The sequence below is a fragment of the Triplophysa rosa genome, linkage group LG14 (assembly GCF_024868665.1).
Source record: "Triplophysa rosa linkage group LG14, Trosa_1v2, whole genome shotgun sequence".
Lineage (NCBI taxonomy): Eukaryota > Metazoa > Chordata > Actinopteri > Cypriniformes > Nemacheilidae > Triplophysa > Triplophysa rosa.
In genome coordinates, this window is record NC_079903.1 from 13,395,611 (window position 1) to 13,420,629 (window position 25,019).

The 25,019-nt window shown below is 39.5% G+C and overlaps 1 protein-coding gene across 1 annotated transcript in view; it reads left to right on the top strand.

Annotated features, from left to right (window-relative positions):
• Positions 1–25,019, top strand: part of grik4 (glutamate receptor, ionotropic, kainate 4) — a 312,072-nt gene that overhangs the window by 272,788 nt on the left and 14,265 nt on the right. The window contains exons 12-14 of the mRNA XM_057350880.1: positions 13,279–13,386; positions 18,585–18,788; positions 23,273–23,386. Of these exons, the coding sequence (XP_057206863.1) occupies positions 13,279–13,386; positions 18,585–18,788; positions 23,273–23,386 (426 nt within the window). The remainder of the gene's footprint in view (positions 1–13,278; positions 13,387–18,584; positions 18,789–23,272; positions 23,387–25,019) is intronic.

Consider the following 25,019-nt stretch of genomic DNA (forward strand, 5'->3'; position numbering starts at 1 on the left):
AAATACGACCTCACGTTGTGTCAATCACATTTACACACTGCCTCCGATATTTTCGTCTGTCATAAAAAAAATTTGGACCGGGTTCGATTTTCTGCGTTTTTCGTTTTTCGTCAAGCATTTTGAGTGGCCTTTTTTAACAATTCAGAGACACCGTACAAACGAGAGGCAAATACGAAAAAACGCATACGAAAATTTCGGACTGTATGTGCAAAGACCTTTACTTAGCTTTTACTTAGTGTAGGACTGTTTTTTTTAACTGTATTTCTTATAAACTAACTCTGACAGAAATGTTTTGCACATTTAGAATGAAAAAGGACTTCCTGTCCTTGATGACATCCTTAATGTCTATGGAACTATTTTTGTGCCAATAAAAATAGGCTTTATGCCTAACGTCACATGCAGAAACCGGAAAACAGGTCTCATCGCATCCGGTTAAGGTCTTTTGTACGCACTTGTTACATAGAGATGTTTTACTCAAAATGCCTTTCAGATATAAAGATATATATATATATATATATATATATATATATATATATAATATGAGTTTAATTAATGTACATAATACAGATAGATATTTAAAATTTTTATTTTATTTTCACTGACATTTAAATATAAAAATAGAATAAAACGCTAAAAATGAAAACAACAAGCTGGATTAGCTAATTGCCTAAAAAACAATAGATGTTCCTGTTATTTAATAACGCTGTTAACACAAGACAAGCGGACGTAACACGACCTGTTTCCAGTTTGGTCACTTTCTTAAAATATAACATTTCGTCGCTGTCCTTCTATAATCTCGGATGTCCAAATTTAGTGTTTTTCAGGAAATGGAACAACACTGTACTTTTTCAATGATTGCATACTGTGTTTTCAAAGTTGACAAGCATTTTTTAAATACTTTTTATTGGTTAGATATTTGCAAAACCCAGTGACAAACATTAAGGGTAAAATAAAAATCACAAACCATGGAGAAACGAGGTTTCAGAAGGACAGCAGTGATTTGTACAGTAACTCACTAATGCATTAGAAATGAACAATATTTCCCAGAAAAATCTTGGTGTTGGTTTCCATTAAAAATATCTAAACTAATTATTTATTTTTATTCTAAGAAAATGTCATTTGTGTGCACGTGCGTGTGTGCGTTTTCTTAATTTCTTAATTTGTTGACCTAGTGCTATTTTATTTTATTTATGATTATCTTATTTTGCTTCTGTTCACATTTTGTTATGAATGTTTAAACATTTTTTTAGAAAACAGAAAATGTGTGTCCGCTGTTTATAACTTCTGGCACTTGTACATTCTATAAGTTTTTATTCAAACTAAATGACTTTAGCCTTTGGTATACTATCTTATACTATGTTCATTATGTATAAATATAATGCAGACTTGTTTCAGGTGTTCGTATTCGGCATGCACATCATTAATTCTCACTAAACGCTCACTAAAAATCACTTGCATCCCTTTATTTCAAAACGAAAGAAAGCCACACACCTGTTTACCCAGCTGGGCCCATCCCTGTATGTTTCTGCCTGGGCTCAAGAGAGGCGAATGTCAATTGTCTTTATTTCCCCCATCGATAGCATCGTAGGCTATTAATTAGCCTGGGCTCTGTGGAGCCTAATAGCCGCCAGGATCTGGCTGCCTGAGCCACGCTGTTTATTTATTTGTCTCTCTTGCTGCAGGGGGTTGCTCCGATGCTCGGCCAGCGCGGGCCGCTCTTGACGATTTTGTAATTAAGTTTGGTAATAGAAGTAGTTAATCAAGGCCTGAGATTATGCCACCTGCAGCGGAGGCCCGGCAGCAGGGACGGATGAGGATTCAGGAAGTGTGTGAGGCCCCTCCTTCCCCGAAGGGCAGACATCAACCGCTGCCTCTTTCCCCGCTGCGAGCAGGCAGAGTCTCCCGCCTCGAATCTGTCTCACTCTGTTTCTTCCCCTCGCCACCAGAGCTCATCCTCTTCGTAGTTCAAACAGCAGCGGGCTTCGGTCTTATCTCGCCAACCCTTCATACCCACTCACAGCAGGACCTTTTAATACACACACAGCTATTTAAATTCGATTAAATTTGCTTGGGTCTGGTACGTCACACCCTCTTCTTCTCAATTGAATTTGTTTACTTGTTCTCTCAGCACGAGACCTCATTTATTAGGCCTGTCTGTTTTATTTGTGTTTTATCACTGCGTCTGGGGACAACATTCGTTGCTAAGCTCTGTCAAGTTTGCACCCCATGCAGAACATTGGAGAGGAGTCAACACTTCCTGTCACATGCTGGGAGTTAAACTACAAATTCGCTCCCTGTCTCGAAAGATATCGAACCTCACCAGCTGGTTTGGCACAAGCCAGGCAAATCATCTCGAGACCAGTTGATTTAGACCATAAGGCAGTGTTTCCCAGCCAAAGGTGTGTGTATCTCAGGGGGCTACCTGGAAAGACTTTGATTTTGCTTTGTCAAATGTGTACTGTAAAATAAAAATTGTGAGTTAAAAAATACAGCTAGAAAAAATTATGACCGTTTTATTAACACAAAACAAAAGTAAATACTCAGGTTTTTAAACAAAAAATAAAGTTTGTACTTTGTACTTTTAATTCTCAGTAATATACTTAACATTACTCTTAAGTATACTTGACATATACTGAAGTATATTTGGCCTGTAAAAAACAACTATAGGATTTACTTAATTTTTTTGTTTAAATTTTAAGTAAAATTTACTTAAATTATTATTTATACAAAAAAGTAAATCTTACTACTTGTTTTTTACAGTTGTAAACCATCTTTTGATTGAAATATACTGTACTTAAAAATATAATTAAGTGTTCTTAGTACACGTTACTTGGCTTGTTGTGTTTACTCTTTTGATTAAGTATTCTATTATATACTTTTTAAATACTGTCATACAGTGGTAAACTATTTTTGTACTTAAAGATTACTTCTGTTACACTTACTGTAAAGTATACTGTGACGAGGGAGGCGGGGCGAGAGCCGTTAGGGAACGATGAGACCAGTGTAATGCACAGCTGACACTCATTATCACTCGCGCCACCAGCCTGGCATCGTTCCCTCACGGCTCTCGCCCCGCCTCCCTCGTCACATATACTTAAAAGTATAAGTTTATTACCTAAAAAATGTTGTTGCTAATTTTGTACGAAGTAGTATTGATAGTAGTAGATACTAGTAGGACTAGGAGTAAGTATACTACTAGTACATTGTTATAATTTACTACATAAAGTATACACTCTTAAAAATGTGCTACAAAAGGTTTTTTCACCCCAGTGTCATACAAGAACCATGTTTGGTTACCTAATGAACCATTTCTTCAAAGGTTCTTATACTAACCATGTCTTATATTTTCATACAATTAATAACAGCACTGAATGATATCTAGTGAAATATGAGTCAAAAGGAACACATATCTTATTTGGTGTCAATGAAGGTTTACTGAAGACATGTGATTGTTCTCTGAGGGGGAAAACATAAACACTGCCATAATCTACAAACGCCTCACGTTTTAAAGCATTTAAACGATCTTCTCTATATGTAATATCTTTATGTCTATACCCATTTATCACTTAGCATGCATTCTCGTGCCTGGGTAAAAGCAGGTTTCTGACACAATCTGGGGAAATAGAAGTTGAGGAGTCTTGCATTATCACTGATGGAAATCGTGAATAACCAGTTTATGTCTTCATCCAGACGGCAATAAAACTGTCACAGCAACCATAACGTTCCTCTGTAATGTACACAATTTGTGTCAGCCGCCTGGGGAGAGCAATAACATGGATGTGATGAAATATGGAAGATCAGGCCTGCAGCTGGAAAGCAAAGCGAGATGTCAGGAGTTGTTTTTGAACGCACAAATGCATTTTGAGGTGAACCCCAAACCAGGCTTATTGGTATTATTACAGTAGGGCTTCGTTGCTTATTAGTTGATTTTAAAAGCACGTTCTGTGTGTGTGTGGGGGGGGGGGGTGTGCGTGTGTGTGTGTGTGTGCGCGTGCGTGCGTGCGTGCGTGCGTGGGTGCGTGGGTGCGTGGGTTTTTGCGTGTGTGGGTGGGTGGGTGAGAGAGAGAGAGTGACAGCAGCATGGTCAAGTCAAAAGAAGTCTTTTTAAGTGTGTAGTTTTTCCCCTGGAGCTTTTAACAAGCTCATCATGTGGACTCAGAAGCATCCTTTGACCCAAACTTTACAGCTAATTGGTCAGAACAGGCTCAAGTTTTAACCGCTCCTTAGAAATTGAGGTGAGAGACAGATTCAGAGAGATGAGAGCTAAAGAGAGTCTGATAAAGTCCCAGGGTCATGAGAGCCAGCGGAGAGTAACTACACTGACTTTAAAAGACATTTGCAAGGGGCATTTGCAAAACTCGCCTTTTTTAGAAACAGACATTTAACCAATATGTTTGCTTTCGCTGCTTGTTGCGGTAATTACATTGTGTGAGTGTGTATGTGAACTAGGATTTTAGAGGACAGATAAAGACTTTGATTACACACCACAGGAGAGTCTTTCTTCATGGTTTTTTCCTGTCTGTATGGACCATCGGACTTGTTTCTATAATGTCTATATAATGTATAGACAGATACGAGTTGTGGAATAAATCAAAAGACAAGTGGAGAACTTCTTTGTACAATTCCTAAGCCTGAATGGATTTTAAGGGAACCACCTTCAGTAATATTCTGTTTTTGCTCCTTTATGTGGGGAAAAACTGTAGTTTTTATATTGTATTGTAGTCTGTGTTTTGTAAATCACAAATGAAGGTGTGTCTTGCCGTCACAGTAATATATTTTTTTATCTTTGCTAATAAAGCAAACAGGAGACATTAAACGTGAGAATCTATATGAGGTTGTTTTAAGCCATGAGATATAAAAAGTATTTTAAAGGGTTGTACAAACCGGGACGATAATCACACGCGCTTATCGCCAGCGTTTTTCGAGACGTTCATACCAAAACGATTTTCACTGGCAATGAGCAGAGAGAACGTGCCAAATCACTCCCTGACATAGATGAAATGAAATAATAAAAACAGAATGATCACGTTTTGCGCGTCGATGTGCACACTCACATTGACGCCCTTTGTTTGGTCACGAGGCGTTTTAACGTCGACGATAAATGCGCGCTATTATCGTCCCGCTGTGGACAAGCCTTAAGTTTACGTTTCAATTGCATACAGGTGCAATATGGGCAGCTGACAGTAAATTCACAGGTTTTGTGTCAGTTTGCATTAACTGATATTACCAGTGGTTACATTTTCAGGACATTTTATAGAAAGAAAAAGACACTGTAATCTTTCGACATGGGAGCAGGTAGTCCATGAAAAATTTGAATAAATTGCCAACATAGCTCAGAATAATGCAGACAGTGGCGGAGCAGGATGGGGATCCAGGGTGGCACTGAACGCCCCTGACATCCAATTGGCCACCCTGGGTGCCACTCCAAAATTTTATTCGCTACTTATGTTGATTGACATCTGATTTCACCTCTCGTTGAACGAAGCTTTTATTTTGATGTTCAGCGGCAGTGCTTGTACATGACGTCACGGCACACGAAAGTCAAGCGAGTCACTTGGCAGCAGCAGCGTTTACCGCTATCTTTACTCTGTTTTGAATTGTGAAAAGTTGTTGTGCGAATGATTGTACAGCGCGAAATCTGAGATTTCTTTTTAAAGACTGACGAAAGATAGAAAAGAAGCAAATGGATCGCTGCAATCAGGGGCGTCATGCACCCATTTTTTTTAATGGGACCACAGTGTGCACAACTCACAGAAACATGTCCTGTACGTATAAATACATACATTTAAAGCAATATTATAGAGAATATCTCTTAAACGTATTCAAACATTACACAAATCATTGCGAGAATTAAATTACAACACTATCTGATTGATATATGAATCTTCGTCCCAGTAAAAAAAAATAATGCTGAAACAAATGGAATATTGAAATGTGGATGCTTGCTAGCATTTTCATGTCAGACTCAGCCAGGTAATTTTTTTGTTGAACCATACCATGATAGTGTTATCTACCTACTTTCTAACATTTACATCTTTGTTGCGTAAATGTAAAGGTTTCCCAGCGTTTTCTAACCTTAGATAGTCTAAATATAAACACAGTGTTGGGAGAGATCCCATATTTCTTTAAACTTTCTTAGCAGGTGTACTTAAAACAAACTTTAGAAATAACGTTACACAAGAAGGAGATTTTAAATAAGTTTAAATAAGTAGCCTTGGGTTTAGGATTCCTAAACAACTTTTCATTTTGTAAGTTAACGTTAGGCTCCATTATCAGATAATTAATTAGAGAAGAGAGATCGGTTCCCAGCATCACTGTTACATTGTTTAGATCAAGGTCGGAAATTAACAGAGGCTTTGGAAAAAAAATGACAACAAGGTGAACAAAACTGCCCTCCAAATTCAAGATAAAAGGGGAAAAACGGCGCCTGCATAATAAAAACTAACTACAACAGACGCAATCTAAATACGATTAGGTGAAAATGAACAAATGTCACTGATAGCGTTACATTTTGCTACAGCTTTGAGCATTACAGCCAATCACAGTTCATCGTATGAATATACTGGCCAATCAGAGGCGTTTAGATGATTCACCGTGAAGAAGAGTTGTGTTGAAGTGTGCCAGGCTCACAAAGTTTATCATAAACAACCACGTACAGATACGACGTAAAAAAGAGATTCATCATCATGTAGACTATTCAGACTCTTTCATGTATAACCTGAAGCCATTGAGTGTTTTAGTTATGTTGAATGTTCTTTGATTGTTGATTGTTGTCTCCTGTTTGAATAATTAACCGTTTTGATTTTCATGTTCCTAAGAGAATCATTGTGCACTTTGATAAAAGCGCAAAAACAGCAATAAAATCATCCATAAACGCTTCTCAGCTTGTTTTGTAGCGTGTAAAACGTTTTCATGTATTCTAATATCTGAAAGTAATAATCAAAACAAGATTACAACATCAAGGGCAATAATCAGCATCAATGATTTTGTTTTCATCTTGCAGTCCTATGGAATGAGTATATGTTGTATATTTATAACAACTGACATGCTGCTCTGATCCACCTGAGTTTAAAGAAATTTCTGGTGCTGCTTTGTTTCTGTTTATATTAAACGAGTTATCAGGGTTCAACATTTTCATCATTTATATTTTATCTCATCTACATACAATTAGAATTACATTAATCTCATTACATCGCGCAATTGTTTTGTATAGGCTACATTTGTCACATTTGTGACACAAATTGAGGAACTCTGAGAAGTAAATTACCACTTGTACCTCTAACCTCTATTTTGAAGCTTTATCGTCGCAACCCTACGGTATATAGCAATATCATTTTGTGCACTAAAAGCATTTAAATTGTTTTTTAAAGAAAATGTCTGTGAATTTTTTCAGTCTCTGCAATGAATATGCAGAGCTTTTTGTGTTCTGTGTGAGTCTGGCCATAACGGTTGGCTGTATCCCGCTGGTTCCCTATTAGACTCCCAAGCAAACCGGCAAAGCCCTGGCAGCTAGACTTTATCACACATCACATGTAAATGCTTGCAGAGAGAAAGAGATTTCTCTGTTCCTCATTACCCATGCATGGCCAGTCAGGCCCCTCAGAGAGGAAGACGGAGGTTGCAGAGATAACGAATAAAGGAGGACTTATCGAGAAGCGACCGAACGAGAAATCTCCCCTCCCAACTTTCAGCGGTAGCAACAGGCTGGTGGGAGCTCAGGCTGAGCATTGTTAAGCGTGTGTGGGGGTGTTTGGAGAAAGCTTTGATGTCAGCTGTGCTTTGGGTGGAGCTCTGATCTCCACCGTCTCCTCATTATGGGAACGGCCCTGCGACCGGCGGATAATGTCAAATAATGAATGTTGAGATTGGCTCTGCTATTTGGGAATAACAAGAAATGTTTTTCTGTTGCTGGTTATGCACCGCAAATTGAAATTTTGATTGTAGTGAAAGGTCGCTTTTTCAAAGGGTCTCTACCCGCCTGACCTTTTAAACCGCCTTTAACTCTTTGTCCGTATGTTTCCATATAATGACCGCAGGTGTGACATTATCCTTGTTCCACATTAGAAAGTGAAAATCTTGCTACCAAATAAACAACAGTGGGCAGTCATCAATTGAGGCGATGGGCGAGTTTTCGAGTGGTGGGCACAGGGTTTGCAGGTAAATGTTAGCTGACAGGCACAAATGTGTCTTTATGATGTGTAGATTTAATAGTGTTCCATTCAAGTGGCTGTTAAATACACCGAGTTTATGTTCAAGTAGGCTCATACACAGAGTTTGATACTGGGCGGTCAAATGACGCGCATGTACAATATCAAGTGGAAAGCGAGTGTTCATTGTTATGTTAGCACAAGCTCTATTCAAGCCCTGACTGGATGCTTGTGAATCTCACAATAGACGTTTATGTTATCTCCAGAGCGACAGAGCTTTCCAGGCCAACGGTTGGGCTTTAGCTTATCCATCACCCCCTTTCTTCCTCGCCTCCATCTTTTCCATACCACTCAATTGATCTCAGTCGACTCCATGCGTCTGTTCGCAGTAAGACTTCGATGAAAAAATACAGATCTGCCCGGCCAGACTGCCATCCCACTGTCCTCTGTTAATGGATGGATTTACAGCAGGGAATGAAGGGGAGTAAGAAGAAATGAGAGAGAGAGATAACGCGTGAAGGAGTGTGTCAGCACAGCTGAGGTGATAATTATATATGTAGCAGTTATGGACTCTATGATTATTTCTGACATGCACTAACCTGACATCAGAAAGCTAAAATCCATGTAGCGTGTACTGGGGGTGGGCGTTATGACCAAAATCTTATATAGTGTGGGTAATTTTATATCACGGTTTGCAGTTATATGACACACTAGTGATTTGGTTTGAAATTCAACTTAAAGGAATAGTTCACCTTCAAAATGAAAGTTCTGTCATCATTTACTCACCCTGTTGTCATTTTAACCTGTGTGATTTTCTTCTGCAAAACACAAAAGAAGATGTTTTGAAAAATGTTGGGAAACAAAAACCATTGGTCCCCATTGATTTCTTTTGTGTGGACACAAAACCAATGCAAGTCAATGGGTACCAACGGTTTTCTGTTACCAACATTTTTCAAAATATCTTTTTTTGTGTTCTGCGGAGGAAAAAAAGTCATACAGGTTTGAAATGACAAGAGGGTGAGAAAATGATGACAGAACTTTCATTTTGAAGGTGAACTGTAACTATAATATCGACTTATTTGTTGGAGCATGTGGCCTACTGTCCTCTGTCTTCCCCTTTTACTTACGGTGTATCTCTACTGTCCTGTCAACCAATAAATGCAAAAAGCCCCCAAATAAAGTACAATATAAAACATTTTTTACTTATTTTTTTTAAGCAATTCTTAAAACTCTTTGTATATGCAAAACAAAAGGATAAATGCATTCATAACCCAGAGCGCCTTTGCTATAAAAACTGTTTTTGTTGGTTTACGTTATAATTTCACTCAGTGGCTCAAAACAGTAATTCAATTGAAATCTGCCTGGACAAATCTATATACACGACACATTCAATCCACAGAGCACCTTGTGATGGTGTAAACAACCTAGAGCCACACCAGAACGGGTGGAGCAGCAGCACATCAAAACTTTCATAATAAATAACAGGACTGTCCTTCCTAAAATCTTCCATCTGCCGCACCGCTGGCAGAGTAAACTATATTTTTCTGTCTTTTTTTAAATCTCACAGTACAGGATAAACAGTATATCACAATCTCCAGTTGATACTTTCCTGCCATTGAAGGATACAAAATCAAACCACCTGAACACATTGTTTACTCTGCTTTTATCATTACGTTTATCCTTGCAGACTCTCTTTATCACCTTGTTTAGTGCTCCTAAAAGTCCGGTAACGGAGAAAAGTACACTCGAGGTACAATAACACCCTCTCAGACGGAAGCCGACTGAATGCTGTTGAACTTCAGATGCATGTCCCTTAGTACATTACCAGCTCTTTGATCACACGTACTGTACAAGAAGCTGTAAGTACAGTTTATACAAGCGGCGGCGCTCAGATTTGCCTTTGATAATGTGCACCTGTCAACGGTAATTAATGACAAGCATTCATAGCTTGTGATTAATCGCGACTGGTTTAAATGAACAGGATATATGGGTCCTGCTCAGCCGGTTACACTCATTTACCTTGGCTTGTTGCTTTCATTTTGCACACTTAATTACCAGAACTGCTCCCTTATAGCCTCTTAAAAGCTCGGTGCAGAAAATGAGTTGCTCGCCAGGCCTTTGTTGTGATTATGTATAGCATAGGCATGAAACGCACGGAAGACCTTTAAGAACATTAAAGAGCGCAACCCGTTCACCTTTAAATCAGAGAGAATCATGCTCAATTTGAAGCCTTGAACTTTGGCCCGGACTTATCAGATTGAATTTTTATAAAGGCAGCAGATAAAATGAAAAATGCTGTCTGTAATTTAGTGGTGCTTGGTACGGGCACCATCAGTACGGTATTTCTCTTGAGTAGAGGTGGGCTGTTACTTCACCTTATAGACTTGAATATCTGTAAACCAGAATGTCATAGAGACTTCAAAGTGGGATCTTTTGGCTTTACCCAAACCAAGTAATCACCAAGAACACCCAAACTAAGGTTAGTTTGATGAGTTAGTGATGGTGTAGCAGCACATACACCAATAAATTTGCATGGGCAAACTTAAGGAATACTCTTCCGTTTTATCTGAGATCTCTGCCCTCTGTGCATGAGTTCAAATCAAAATTAAAGTCTTATCTTCTGGCCCGAGCTTTTAGCAATTCCTAAGTTTGTTTTATTCATACTATGTCTTATTGCTCTTTTTCTTCCTTTTTTTGTCTGTTTATCCTGTAGTGTTATTTTATACTTTATAAAGCAGTCAACTTCTGTTGTGTTTATTTGTGCTATATAAATAAAATGAAAATGAAACTTAGTTTTGTGGGTTGAGTTTTGAATGAGCGTGTACACCCCAAGCCGCTTTGAGTGTGTTTTGTACTCCATGTTTATCCAAGCTATGCTGAGTAGAGGGCCAATTTCAGGGCAGTTCCTCCCAGTTGGCTGATATCCAGGATCCCTTCCTGCCCACAGCATAAGTGCACCATCCCGCTCTGTTCCTGCCTCTACTCTCTGCCTACGCCGCCTCCTCCTCTCCTAATAACTCTTAATTGTTCTTTGCGCCTCACTCACTCACTCTCTCTCTCTCTCTCTCTCTCTCTCTCTCTCTCTCACTCACTCACTCACTCACTCACTCACTCACTCACTCACTCACTCACTCACTCACTCACTCACTCACTCTCTCTCTCTCTCTCTCTCTCTCTCTCTCTCTCTATTAGAATCCTTCAGAGTTGGTAGTTGGTTGGTTACGTTATGCACCACATCACCACATGCATCAGATGTCATGAGTTGGTGATATCTATACCACAGAGGCAAGAACACAGGATTTTGTCTTAACACTCTCCAAGGAAATCTTTGATGTCTCTGTGTTTTGTGCACTCTTTTCCTTTCTTCATATTTCACCGTTACTCTTTTTAGAGTGTAGAGGTTTACTGTTAAAAGAATGGTGCTGTGTTTTCAAATAGAAGCCTATTCAATCAACATCTTTCAATCTCATGGGTATCAGATCAGTTCTGAATGCATTCTCGTTTGCGACATGGAAGTTACGCTAGAAGTTTTTGCATTTCCTCTTAGGAATATCTCTGGAAATATGGCTCATGCAAGACCAGAATCTTAATAACTGAGCCCAGTTCTGTGGCTATAGCATCAATAGAAGAGTTGGAAGTAACTCTTATGATACTTTTGTAATCTGATTGTATTAAAGTGATAGTTCACCCAAAAATGAAAATTCTGTCATCATTTACTCACCCTCTTGTCATTTCAAATTCAAACCTGTATGACTTTGATGAATGTTGATAACCGAACAGCGGTGGCAGTCATTGACTTCTATTGAATGGACACAAAACCAATGCAAGTGAATGGCTGCCATCGCTGTTCAGTCAACCACATTTTTCAAAATATCTTCTTTTGTGTTCTGCGGAAGAAAGGTTTGACATATAGGTTTGACATGACAAGAGGGTGAGTAAATGATTGACAGAATTTTTGGGTGAACGATCACTTTAAAGTGTCAATGTATCAGTGCATTGCGCAGTAAATCCCAGCGTAATATTGAACATTTATTATTTGTATAATTAACACAGTTCAAAATGTTTGTCCTCCTCATATTGGGAGAAATAAATGATATATTTAAAGGGAAAGCTAACCCAAAAGTGAAAAATTTGTCCTCATTTATTTAGAGAGAGAAAGCTAAAGTTAGCTGATTTTGACCATATTTTCCATTAAAATTCCATTTTTCATAAAATTAGTTGTGCAGTATTGAAACTTCAGTTAAGAAAACCGTTACACTTACACTTGCAACAAAATGTGTAAATTTCTTTGTACTGATGAACACAGAAAGATATTTAGAAGAATGCTTTCCTACTACGGTAGTCAATGGTGGCCAAGAACTGTTCTGTGTTCATCAGAACAAAGAAATTTACACATTTTGTTGCAAGTGTAAGTGTAACGGTTTTCTTAACTGAAGTTTCTTTGCAACTGGGCCCAGGTCATTAGAGTAGCACTACCACATTTTTTGACAAAGTTTTTGATACATTTTCTTTGAACAGAACAAGCATGTTTGCAGCCCTCGACACCTTAATATCTCAAAGAGTGAATAATTTTAGATCTAGAGTGTTCTGCAGCACACTCCCCTGTGTCTTTTGGGTCTATGGGATTCTGGGGATCAGGTAGAGAGGGAAGATAAGTAGAGCAGCACCTTTTGCAGAAGACTCTAAGCAGGAGGCCCAATGAACCATGCGGCTTCGTAATTACAATGAAATATAAAAATGATGGGTGATTTAAGACTGCCACGTGTGCTGGGTGGAGACTCCGCCTCCTATAAAAGACAGCATGGCCCTCATATAGGTGACTTGGCGGAGGGGTGCCAGCCAAACTGGAATGATAATGAGGACATTGACTCGCTTCAGAGAATTGGGGTGTAATTGAGTTAATGAATGTGTTCTGTTGCATCTCCTGTGTCCCAGTGGCGCTTTCTTTAAGGTGTTCTGACTGCTCCGTGTGGATGTGTGGATAATATATCCGCATTCTCCTCTACCTGACATTGAGCCGTAAGGCTTAATGGTTGTTCTTTTATCATGTGTCATTTGGAGTTCTGGGTCTTATAATAGACATAGTTTTGCTTGAAGGGTTAGTATAATTCAAACTGTCTTTTGCCTGCAGATTGGTCAGTGGCATTCAGAGCAGGGACTGTCTATGGAGAAGCAACTTCCATCACTTAACCTGACAGAAACACTTTTCAACACCACTCTCACCATAACCACCATCCTGGTAAGTTATCTTTTCTTAGGACACCTTTTTTACAGGTCAAATGAATAAATCATTCAAATTGTTTTTTGAACCTATTCATTAATCATTTTATTTAAAAGATCTGATTCGCAAACGGGACGAAATATTATATAGTTCAGACCAGTAGCTCCTCTTTGCAGTTTCCACAATCGTTCTGTCTAATCACCCCGGGCTTTAACTCTGATCTAAATGAAGACTCATCTCCTCCAAGAAACTAACAAGTATGCCTGTGATAGCATTTCCTGGAGCAGCAACCACCAATTGAAGATGTAATCCACAAGGCTGTAATCTCGGAGCAATTTTCTCATCATCTCACACACTGTATAGTGATGGGGAACGGAAGCTTTTTGCAGCCGTGGGGTGGTTGTGTCTCATATCTGTCTGGGTCACCCCGGCCCAACACTGGAAGAGAGAGACAAATAAAGAATCAGAGAATATAAAACACCCACGAGATGAACACCTCTAGAGTCAATAAAGTGCCACATTGAGGACTTGTACAGGAGGTACACTGCCTTTCTAAAGGTCAGGCCAAATCTTAAAGGTCCAATGTGTAATTTTTTGGAGGCTCTATTGAAAGAAATGCAATATAATATACGTACTATGTCTTCAGAGGTCTATAAAGACCTAACATAATGAAGCGTTGTGTTACCTTAGAATGAGCTATTTCTATTTACATACACTGCGGGTCCCCTTACATGGAATTCACCATTTTTCTTTTTTTTTTCTTTTTTAAAGATTTATTTTTGGCGTTTTTTGCCTTTATTTGACAGAGAGAGACTCTTTTCAGAGAGGACAGGAAGCAAAGTGGATGAGAGAGAGGGGGTAGGGAAAGGACCACGAGCCCGGACTCGAACTCGGGTCGCCTAGGACGCACCGGCGCCACATGTTGGAGCACGAACCACTCGACCACCTGGCTCCGACTGAATTCACCATTTTTCTACAGTAGCCCTAAACAGACAAACTGCTCTACAGAGCGCATTTCTTAAATACGTTATTTCTTTTGGGAAAGAAGCGGTAACGTGATGACGTTAGCCCTTTGTCAGCTTCTGTAGTATTTCGAAAAGGAGGGGTGAGCGGTAGAGTGAGCCGTTGATTGCAATTCACAACCTAACCACTAGATGCTGCTAAATTTCATACACTGGACCTTTAACTTTATAGTGTAAAGGTCTTTGCACATAGAGTCCGAAATTTTCGTATGCGTTTTTCGTATTTGGCTCTTGTTTGTACGGTGTCTCTGAATTGTTAAAAAAGGCCACTCAAAATGCTTGACGGATGCGAAAAACGCAGAAAATCGAACCCGGTCCGAATTTTTTTATGACGAATTTTTTTATGACGGACGAAAATATCGGAGGCAGTGTGTAAATGTGATTGACACAACGTGAGGTCATATTTATTTTTTAACGTGCGGAAATTTCGGACGCAATGTGCAATGGGCTTAAGGAGAACACTTTTTTTAGCCTACACAGCTGATGAATAAGAAGATGAGCTTGATGAACGTCTTATGAGTCTACACAAGTGAAACAGATAGAGGTGGAACAATTAATATTTACATAAATTTTGTTTCTTCTTAATTGTCTTTGTGTTGCAGCTGGGAGAACTTAAAAGTTTGCGCCGCGTTTATTGCTTTTTAAAGATACACAAAAGCTTTTGCCACATTAAAGAGACACTGAACAGCTATTGCAGCTCTATCACAGCTCATTCATCACAGGCTGATTGCAACGTCTACTTTATCTCAGCAAACTCGCCACAGTTGAAAACATGCTGCGGGACTCTGCACCTGTGGAGCGTTCCACCAGCACTTTCATTACTGCTCTCAGATTTTGTCATCACTAGGGTCACGTTACACACACCCATCAAACAGATTGAATTTTACCCAGGTGATATGGGCTAGAGTGAACATTTTTGTAAGGAAAGACTGTATGCAACAGCAGGTTCGAGTTTTATTGGCAAGACTGTATAAAACTACACTAACTGTTGTGGGGGTTTGTAGTCATTCTTGTCTTTGAGATGATATCATTTAAAAACAGGGCATGTGCGTTTGCTCAGCGGCTTTAGGGACTAATTGTTGCACACGTGTGCAGTTTGTGCCTTGAACATTTTCATGCGCAGACAGGAAGTGAGCAAATGGTGTGCCTCAGTGTGCAGTAATTCAGCCTGAAACCCTGTATTATTCTGTGTTTTAGGGTGTTGTTAAAAATAAATATTTGGGATCTTAACAGCTTAAGCTATGTGTTGTAGTCGAGTGCACTTGTGGTATTTTTAAGGAACGATTCACCCAAAAATGTCTTTCCTCGTTTACTCACCATTATGTCATTCTAAACTTATATGACTTTCTTTGTTCTCCAGAACTCAAAAGAAGATACTTTAGAGAATGGTCCCATAGGCTTCCGTCGCATGGACACAAAACCACTAAAACATTTCTTCTTTTTTGTTCCGCAGAAGAAAGAGTCAAGGTTTAAACAACATGAAGGTGAATAAATGACATTATTTTTGGATTTTTGTGTGAACTATCCCTTTAAAGAGCCCTATCGGGATCGCAATGTAGGAATGATGCTGTTACATTCCCAGTGAAGTATTCCAGATCGCACTAGTGTACAACATCCTCCACAACGCCACACTCATAACCGACCCAAAAATCGACAAATGTGTCAATAACAACATGTCAACAAGTGCTTACAATTCATTCTTAGTGAACTCTCCCCTCAAACAGTTCTGATGCTACAAATCTGTAAAATTATGACCACTTACAAACCTCAATTGTGAGCCGCGGAGCGTTTTCTGGTCAATGTGAAGTGAATTCTGTATCACTGCACCTCTTAAGTCAGCACTCGCACATGATGACGCATTTAACAGCTAAATTCATGCATTCAGTGACAGCAATAATGCACTCTTTCTGGAAACCTGGGAAAATAAGATTGCAGAGATGCAAGATACACGTTGTCTTTCCAGCAGGCACACTATTTTTATATAGAACACTATTATTATATTCAAGGAAGAAGCTGCTAGCCTTTAATCATATATTTGAAATGCCCATAATTATAAAATGCGAGGTGCTATCTTCATGTAATGTGTCACCTCTGAACAATTTTGGTTTCTGGGACTATTTGCTATCAGGCGGAGCTGGTTCCATCAGACCGACTATCAACAGTACCTTCTCTCCGATGCAAACCCTAACTAAATCAAAGTGGGAGTATTGGACCAGTCAGCAAGCAAACTCACTCACTGGTTTTTGAGAACATCTTTCTGCGCTTCAGGAAATCTGAGAAACGCTAACTCACAAATCCTATTTTTCGTCACCTTCTAAAGAAAAAAGGCTTTGCGTTTTGATCTGAGGTAAGATTGACTTTAATGTTTTTGTTTTTTCGGGCCGTACCGAAACAGACTGCTGCCATGCTATATTTTTAAAATGTATTTCATCAGCCGACAGCCTTCCAAGAAAACAAATGGAATCAAATCCGCCTCCAATCACAGACCAGTGAAGAATGTTACGTTTGACAGACCCGACACTCAAAGTGCCCTTAATCTCACTGTCTGCGCTATTAAACGGTAAGTTTCTTTCTCTGATGTGACCTGCAGATTTTATGGAACCATTCGAGCCTGGAAGAGAGGATTGCTTGGCCTGATAACAACGTTCGCTTAGTTGATTGATGGCCGAGCTCCACTCCTGAGATTGATGGCAGTGTGCCAGGCCCGGTCCTATGTGTTCATGGTTAACCTCCCTCCTCAACCTGAACTCTATTACTGCCCTGCCTCTTTTCATAGATTTTCCTAATAATGGATTATTATGTGTAAATATGCAATCATTCCATTTTTCCCCTCAATCATCAATCAGACCGGAGGCCGGTTGGCCCATTATGGGCAATGCGCAATGACCTGAAGCCGCCCATTTTTCTCACGGACTTATTAATTGAATCCAGACGGTTTGTTTATTAGCTTTCTTCCGTCCCTTTAAAACCGTATGTGTCATATTTGACTGGCCGCTCTTTAATAAGCCTTGTTTAGGAGAAAGTGTCCGGCTGCAATACTTGACTGCCTCCAGCAGGTCGAAAGCAATGAAAATTTGCATTTATATTGTGCTCTTCTGCATAACCGCGGCAGTGTCATCGCGCGGCATGACGGCAACATGCGTGGATGATTCAATGAGTTAATGAACGAAATAGAGGATTTGCATTTATAGTGACAGACTCTGACTCCTGGCCAGAGCGACTCCCCCTTTGTGTTGTGGCAATATGGGATTTCGCTGTTGACTTTGGCAGGTCCAAGGTGCGCGCATCCATCTGCGAATACAGCGTGCGGCTTTTGTAGACGTACAAATGAGGTGAAAAGACCGCTGCTGTGTTATTTGGATGCATATGAGCAATTCATATAAATAGGCTTCAGGCTTATTTGAAGTGTCGGAACATTTCCATCGACATCCCTCTCTCACCTGACAGGCCACGATGCCCAGCTGCTACTGTGCTCGGGCCAGCTGTTCACCAGGCACATCTCAAATCATGAATGCAGGACCAGACAAACAGGTAAAAAAAGTGTTGCCATGGCGATGCAAAAGACTGAAAAGTCTCCTCAGCTTTTCAAATTGCCACTCAGAGCATCGGAGTGGAGCGTGTCAGATTTACTAGTGAAAATGAAACGCTCTTCAGTCGACCAGTTTGCGCTAAACAAATAACATACCTGTTTTTTGCACATAGTGAAAAGGGCTATCAATGTGATTTCGAAAAGCTTTTACATGGCTGGTTTCATTCAGCACGAGCTGTTTATCTGTGAGGTGACAATATGCCTTTCAATTTATGCCGAGTGTCTTCCAGAAAATGATAGTAATCCCCTCTTCCCCCGAGGAACACACCTGTATCGAGGCTTGTGGCATAACTGTGAGCGCAGCGAGCGTTTATTGAACGATGGCAGGATGAAATATTCCCAAACCCTTTATTTTGACTGCGGATTGCCTAATAAATCTGTTCTCTCCTGATTTCTTTCATCAAACATGCGCCTTTGGCAGCCAGAGAAAACAAATCGTAAATTAGAAACAATATTTTCGGTGGGCTCACATTAATCTCCTAGCGGCATGCGTGCAGACTGAGCGACCTGCCAACTTAAAGCATTTGTGTACGAGCGTGTGTACAGATGTGCCCGCAGTGTGTTGCTGTTGCGTACCGATGGTGATGCCATTAATGTCTTTACAGGAAAATCCATATGTGATGCTGAGAGCCAATCACCAAGAGCTGGAAGGGAACGAGCGCTATGAGGGCTTCTGTGTAGACATGCTGAAAGAGTTAGCGGATATCCTGAAGTTTAATTACCGTATTCGGCTCGTCGGGGACGGTGTGTACGGGGTGCCGGGGACCAACGGCTCTTGGACGGGCATGGTCGGAGAGCTCATTAGCCGGGTGAGTTGACATCATCAGAAAGAGGGTGATACGGCTTTTCCAAAGTCATGTACAGATGAGCAACCTGAAATCTGATTCCAGGTACCGCTCCAAATCATTCTCAAAATGTTGGGCTCTTAATTCAGAGGTATATAACCATTTTAATTTTAATGTCTTTTGGTGGTGTCTTTCATACTTCAAGTTATTTCTAAACAGCAACTAAAGATTCAATTGCACAATCCAAATTAATCCAAAGTGGCTTGCGTTCATGATATATTGCATCCTTGACCTTATTTTAGCTAACATCAAGCTGTACCAGGAATCTGTTTTAAACAAGGCAGAATGCGAGGACAAATGAAAAAAATACTTTTAAAAATGAAACTCGACACACTGTACTGAATATGCAACACTCATGGTGTAAGATTTGTGTCATCCTTGAATCCCCAATCACACCACTATATTTTGCTCAAAGCCTTTTGGAACAATTAATTTAGTATAAATTACATTCATAGCACACCATTTCTGCAGTTCAGAATACATAGCTTAAAACAATTCGCTTTCCTTGTTGTAGCCTAGATTCATTCTCAAACATTCATTTTAATAATTCATTAAAAGGAGGAGGCCTTAAAGCAAGACTAAAAGTTGTTTTACTTGCTACCACACAGGTGATGCTGATAAACCCGACGATATTCGTGTTTATACCTCTAAGTTACAGGCCATTCATTCTAATGAATTTCCATTAGCCCATCTGATCCCATAACAGATACACACAGATGTTTTTAAAAGGACTCAGTGAAGCTTGAAGACTATTAATCCCATTCTGACAGCCTTTAACATCCACTTGATGGAATAGAAATCTCACATGCTGCAAATTCTGTTTAACTATGAACGCTTGCCCTTTTCGTCTGAAATTTTATTTATTTTAAAACACTTACAGTGCGTGGCTGATTTATTCTTCCGTTTGCTGGCAGGCACCGCAGGGAGCAAAAAAAATCAAAATGAGCAAAAAGGCCACTGCGGTATTCACATAATTCCAGGAGAAGGGGTCACAAACCAGAGCTTTTTTTCTGTGGCTTTTTTTCTCTGGTATAAAATTAGAGAATGCTTTGAGAAGTTATCTGTCTTAATTCCACAAGCTAATGGAGGGCAAAGCTATTAGTGAAATAAAGAAAGAAGTGCGTAATCTTATTATTGTCTTAATTTGTTTCTTCAAAGTGTGTTCTTTACAGCTGACCTTGAGAGTTACCAGTGATTCTGACTACAGCCCACGCAGCGTGAAAGGGTGATGGGGATCGATTTACATAAACACAATCATATTTAAAAAGTACTGAAATGTATTTTGACAGTTTGTACAGATATTGTTAAAAATAATGCTTCTGCTAGGATGCCCAAAATAATCTTTTTAACATAGCTTAAACTATGTGACTGTGTACTGATAACATTTTAAAATAAGGTTGTATTTGTCAACATTAGTAAATACTTTAGCTAACATGAACTAACAATGAACTATATAGATTTTCAGTATTTATTAATCTTTGTTAATGTTATTTAATACCAATCCCAATTGCTTATGTTAGCAAACAGTTCTTGGCCATCATTGACTACCATAGAGGTAAAAATGACAATATAGTCAAAAGTGCCCCAGAACAGTCTTCAAAATATCTTCTTTTGTGATCATCCGAACAAAACAATATATTAAATTATAAAGCATTTTTTCCTACTATTGTAATCAATAGTGGCCAAGAACTGTTTGTTTACAAGCATTCTTTCAAAAATCTTTCTCTGTGTTCATCAGAACAAAGAAATTTGTACAGATTCAAGGATGAGTAAATGACAGAATTTTTATTTTTGGGTGAACTGTCCCGTTAACTAATGTTAACAAATACAACCTCATTGTATAGACTCATATATCGAATATAGGATGCAATAAGAAAATATGATAAAGCTCATTTTAACAAAGCAAGTATGAAATTCTACCACGTGGCAACATTTTAATTGAATAAACAAGTTGTTTAAACAAATGTCTGATTTGACCAATTGTACCTAAAAAGGCAGCTTAGACCATGGCTGATGGGAAAGTATTGCAATTCTTTTATTTTCAACAGATGTAGCTTAAGTTCTATTATGTGATATAAAATACATCAAATAAAAATGCAAGATTGAAATATATCACTAAAGTCTTGGACTGACCATCCTAAAGTGTTCTTGTTGGCCGTGATTTACTCAACATCGCACCAGTACATAAAGGTAAAGACAGGATCCAGCTGTCCTCCGAGTATTCAGTGTTTTCAATAGCAGCGGATAAGAATAAGCCTCAGAGGGAATTTGAAATGCCACACAGGGAACTTAAGTCAATGTATTATTCAAGAGTGATGGAGTTGACATTGGCTTCTCTCTCTCGCTCTCATTTTTTGGGGGCATCGCTTTATGATTGAGTCGAGTCAATGCTAAAGCGAGGGGGGTGAAGAAAGAATATCATCCTGCATTATTTATTATTTAGCCTCTGTGTCTCATCATTTCCCTCTCTTGAAATCTCTGTGCGGTCCATTCATCAATATTAATACGTTACGGGGACGTCTGACGCTTGAGCGGCGCTTATTGTCCTTGTTGCTGTTATGGATGACATCTGTTTGAGAGATTTCTGTTCAGGAGGGACTGTGTAATTTCCTCGTTGGCGTGTCAGCGCGATGTTTTGTCATGCGCGATGTTTTGTCATGTGAAGTGTGGTGTTCGCTAGTTTAAGAAGAGCTTTGGGCCAGAGCTGAACTATGGAGAGCACTTGAAGATTAGCGTGTCTGCGAGCTATTATTGTGAAATGAATCTTCAGGGAATGAAAACTCGTGCGAGGGAGCTCTTCTTTTGGCATCGCAGACAGTTTGGCTACGGGGAAGGTGAATTATTCAACGAGATAACAGCTTAACTGTCTGTTTAATCAGGTGTGTGTGAAGTGACTCATCATTACTCCTTAGAGAGGAGCGGGTCAGTGTTCCTGCTTCATTGATCAGTAGAAGTACGTTGGCATGTATTGTTTTTCCCTTGCTAATCTTCTCACTCGTTGGGTTGCTCATTAGCTGGACGATCTCCATAAGCGACAGATCCAAACACCTTTCTGCAAAAGCCCATCTCCCTTTTTGGATTTCAGAACACGCCTAATTCGGCCATTCCTGATGCTTTCGAGGCTCCAGGCTTATGGCGAAAACAACACATTCAAACCTGGTTTCTGTTGTCCTGAGATTGTGTCATTTACAGCAGAGCTCCAGTCTCCCATCATTCCTCCTGGAGAGGACAGAAAGCAGCGCAGGGTAAGAGTGTGTCCCGCGGGAGCATGAAATCTCTTGCAGATGCACTTTTCAGTGTTGTTTGATTAGTGGTATCTGGCCATAGCACCATGCCCAGCAGCACTGGATGCTGTGTCAAGTGATTTGTCATGACAGTCTGTCCCTTTTCTATTCTCACCGACTGTGGTCATGTTCTGTCACACATACTGCTTTGACCTAAAGTATTCGCCACAGTGCAGGTATTTGGACTGCAACTGGTTCTCATGACTATATAAAAAGAACAGGTCAAATCTGGTGGTCAGGTCTGTTTTTGAGCATGGTGCTTGTGTATTGCTGGACTGAGGTGGTTATTGCTTTAATAAACTTGACCAAGATGGACTACAAGGTCCACCAGCTGGTTAATGACTTGCTTGGAGCAGCTAGAAACCATTTTGAAGGGTCAGTGTTGATTTTTCCAGCTATCATTTTAGTATGATTGTAAAGTGCTTTGTTGTATTTTTTTATAATATATTACTTACAAAAACCCGTCTTCAGTTTTGCATCCAGTTGAACCCAAAAGTGTCTGGATGTCACATGTTAAAACATATGAAAGTCATTGCAATACATCACAAAACATCAAACGAAGTGACAATTATTAGTGTTTTCCATCACAATAAAACCGTGATTATTAATCGTGATTAATCTAAAATGAAATTAAAATGCACAATCATACTTATTGTTTCACAATGAATAATGTAAAAACAACATTCCAGCAGTTTTTAAACGTGTTTGCGTCTTTTTACTATGTGCGATGAACGAAGGCTGGTATCACTGTAACTGTATTTTAGTTTTTATAAAAGGTTTTTATAAAAAATATATCTTTTTTTCCACTGTAGAGAACCTTTTGCAACAGAAAGGTTCTGTAGAACCATACAGCCGACAAAAAAAACGTTACTTTAAAAAAATGTGAACATGTTATATTAAATATCATATTTAGTTGTGTTTGGTGGTGCTTCTTTCTCTGTCCATACGTTGAATGAGAACTGTCAGTTTGTTTTCCTCCACTTTAAAGTTTATTTTGCACATTCATTTTTATGATTAATACTGTTAGTAATAAAAGTAAAAAATGAAGAAAACTAAACAGCAAAATTAAGTATTGTGTTAATGGTAATGTGCAATGGTAAAAATGACTAAAGTCTAATTCTCCCAAGCACACTAACACCTGTAATTGTTTTGCATGTGTTTCAGAAAGCTGATCTGGCCGTGGCTGGCCTGACCATCACGGCTGAAAGAGAGAAGGTTATCGATTTCTCCAAACCCTATATGACTCTGGGGATCAGCATCATGTACCGCGTGCACATAGTAAGAACATGACTACCTTCTCCATCACAGCATTAAAGACACAAGCCTCTAACATCAGCAGCCTATAATAACCCAGGCAGAGAGCAAGAGGGAAATAAATAGAGAAGTAGTTTTGGGGCAGGGAGCCCTGCCACGTTACCCCCGCCGTGGCAGATGGTGCGCCGCGGTGTGAAAAGCTGATAAATGTAGCGCTTTCCTTTCCAATTTCAGCTTCTCCTTATTGTGACTTGTATCTAATTCGCACCAATAACACCCCAAGCTCTCGCACACAGCAACAGTGGAAAATCCAATAGCTCTTTTATTTTTTAAGGCCTGGGTGCCATTAATCAAAGCCCCTCCCCAAACCCAAGGTGACATGCTGATCTCTCTGTTGGCTAAGTGCCGGATGAAGCCACTTGGTGCAGCGTGCGCAAACATTAATGTGGCGTCCCAGTAGTGCATTTACACACGCGCGCTTAAACGCACACAAACACACCGCTAGCCCCCTGCTCTCCTCGTTCAGCTAATAGTTGTTTCTGTGTGCATCTTGATTGGTTGGGAACAGTTGGGGAAATCAATAGCGGCAGGTGCGCCGTTAACTGAGACAGGCATTCAGAAGAACATTTTTGTAAACTGCGGCACGTACACACGTGCATCACATGGAAGCAAACTGATGCTCATCTGCATTCTTGCACGGTGACCTGTTGCAGCAGACATCAGGATGTGTTGCATTGCACACACTTGACATCACATTCTCCATAATTCCTTCATCAGAGAGACTGATGGTGATATTGATTTGTTTATTTGAGCATCCTAACGCACACAACATAGCCTCTACCAATGGTTTGTTTTTGGTGATACTTTGGTGACACTTCACCTTTAACCCCTAGAGTGCTAGATCAGAAAGAGTTAAAAAGCGTGGAAAGTGATTGTGAAAAACACAAAAGCAGACGCACAGTGTGACCATCAGATGAAAAAAGATACAGGTAGCAGAAGTGCTAAATGAAGTAAAAGCCTGTTGTACAGTGTGAAGCTGTTTTCCTCTTGGAAATTCTTGAGCTCCAGTCCGTTCTGCTATCTACTATCTCTGTCCCAGAATTAGCATTTCATCTCTTATCCCGATCCTACAGTTATAACGCTCTTTATATTTGAATGCATGTGCGTGAGCCTGTTTAGATTTAATCCACTTGCTATTGATCCAGAAGGCTTTGATTTCTACAAGGACCCCCGTAGCTTATTTCAAACTTTAAATGAAATCTTTCGCTTGATCGATAACAATGGTAAATGGAATCAAATGTGGCCTCCGGACTTGTTTTAATTACATGTTCAGCAGTACAGTGGTATCTCCATCTGGGCGTGTAATTGGGCACTATGGTGGATGCCGAACGCTATGTGATTTTTGTCACTTTGTTTGTGTATTTGTGAGTTTGGTATGGTGTGTTTGATTGAACTTTTAATTCTGGTCATTACCTTTTAAAGGCAAACGGGCACAATTGATTTGTTCATTTGTGTGTTGAGTGTTATTTGAAATCTCAAGGTCTCAAAATTCAATATTTGAATTAGGTTTTACTATTGCAAAGCAACATCAACCATGTCTTAATATTTGTGTGGGGCGTGAACATAAAAATTTCAAGGACATTTGGGTTTTGTTATT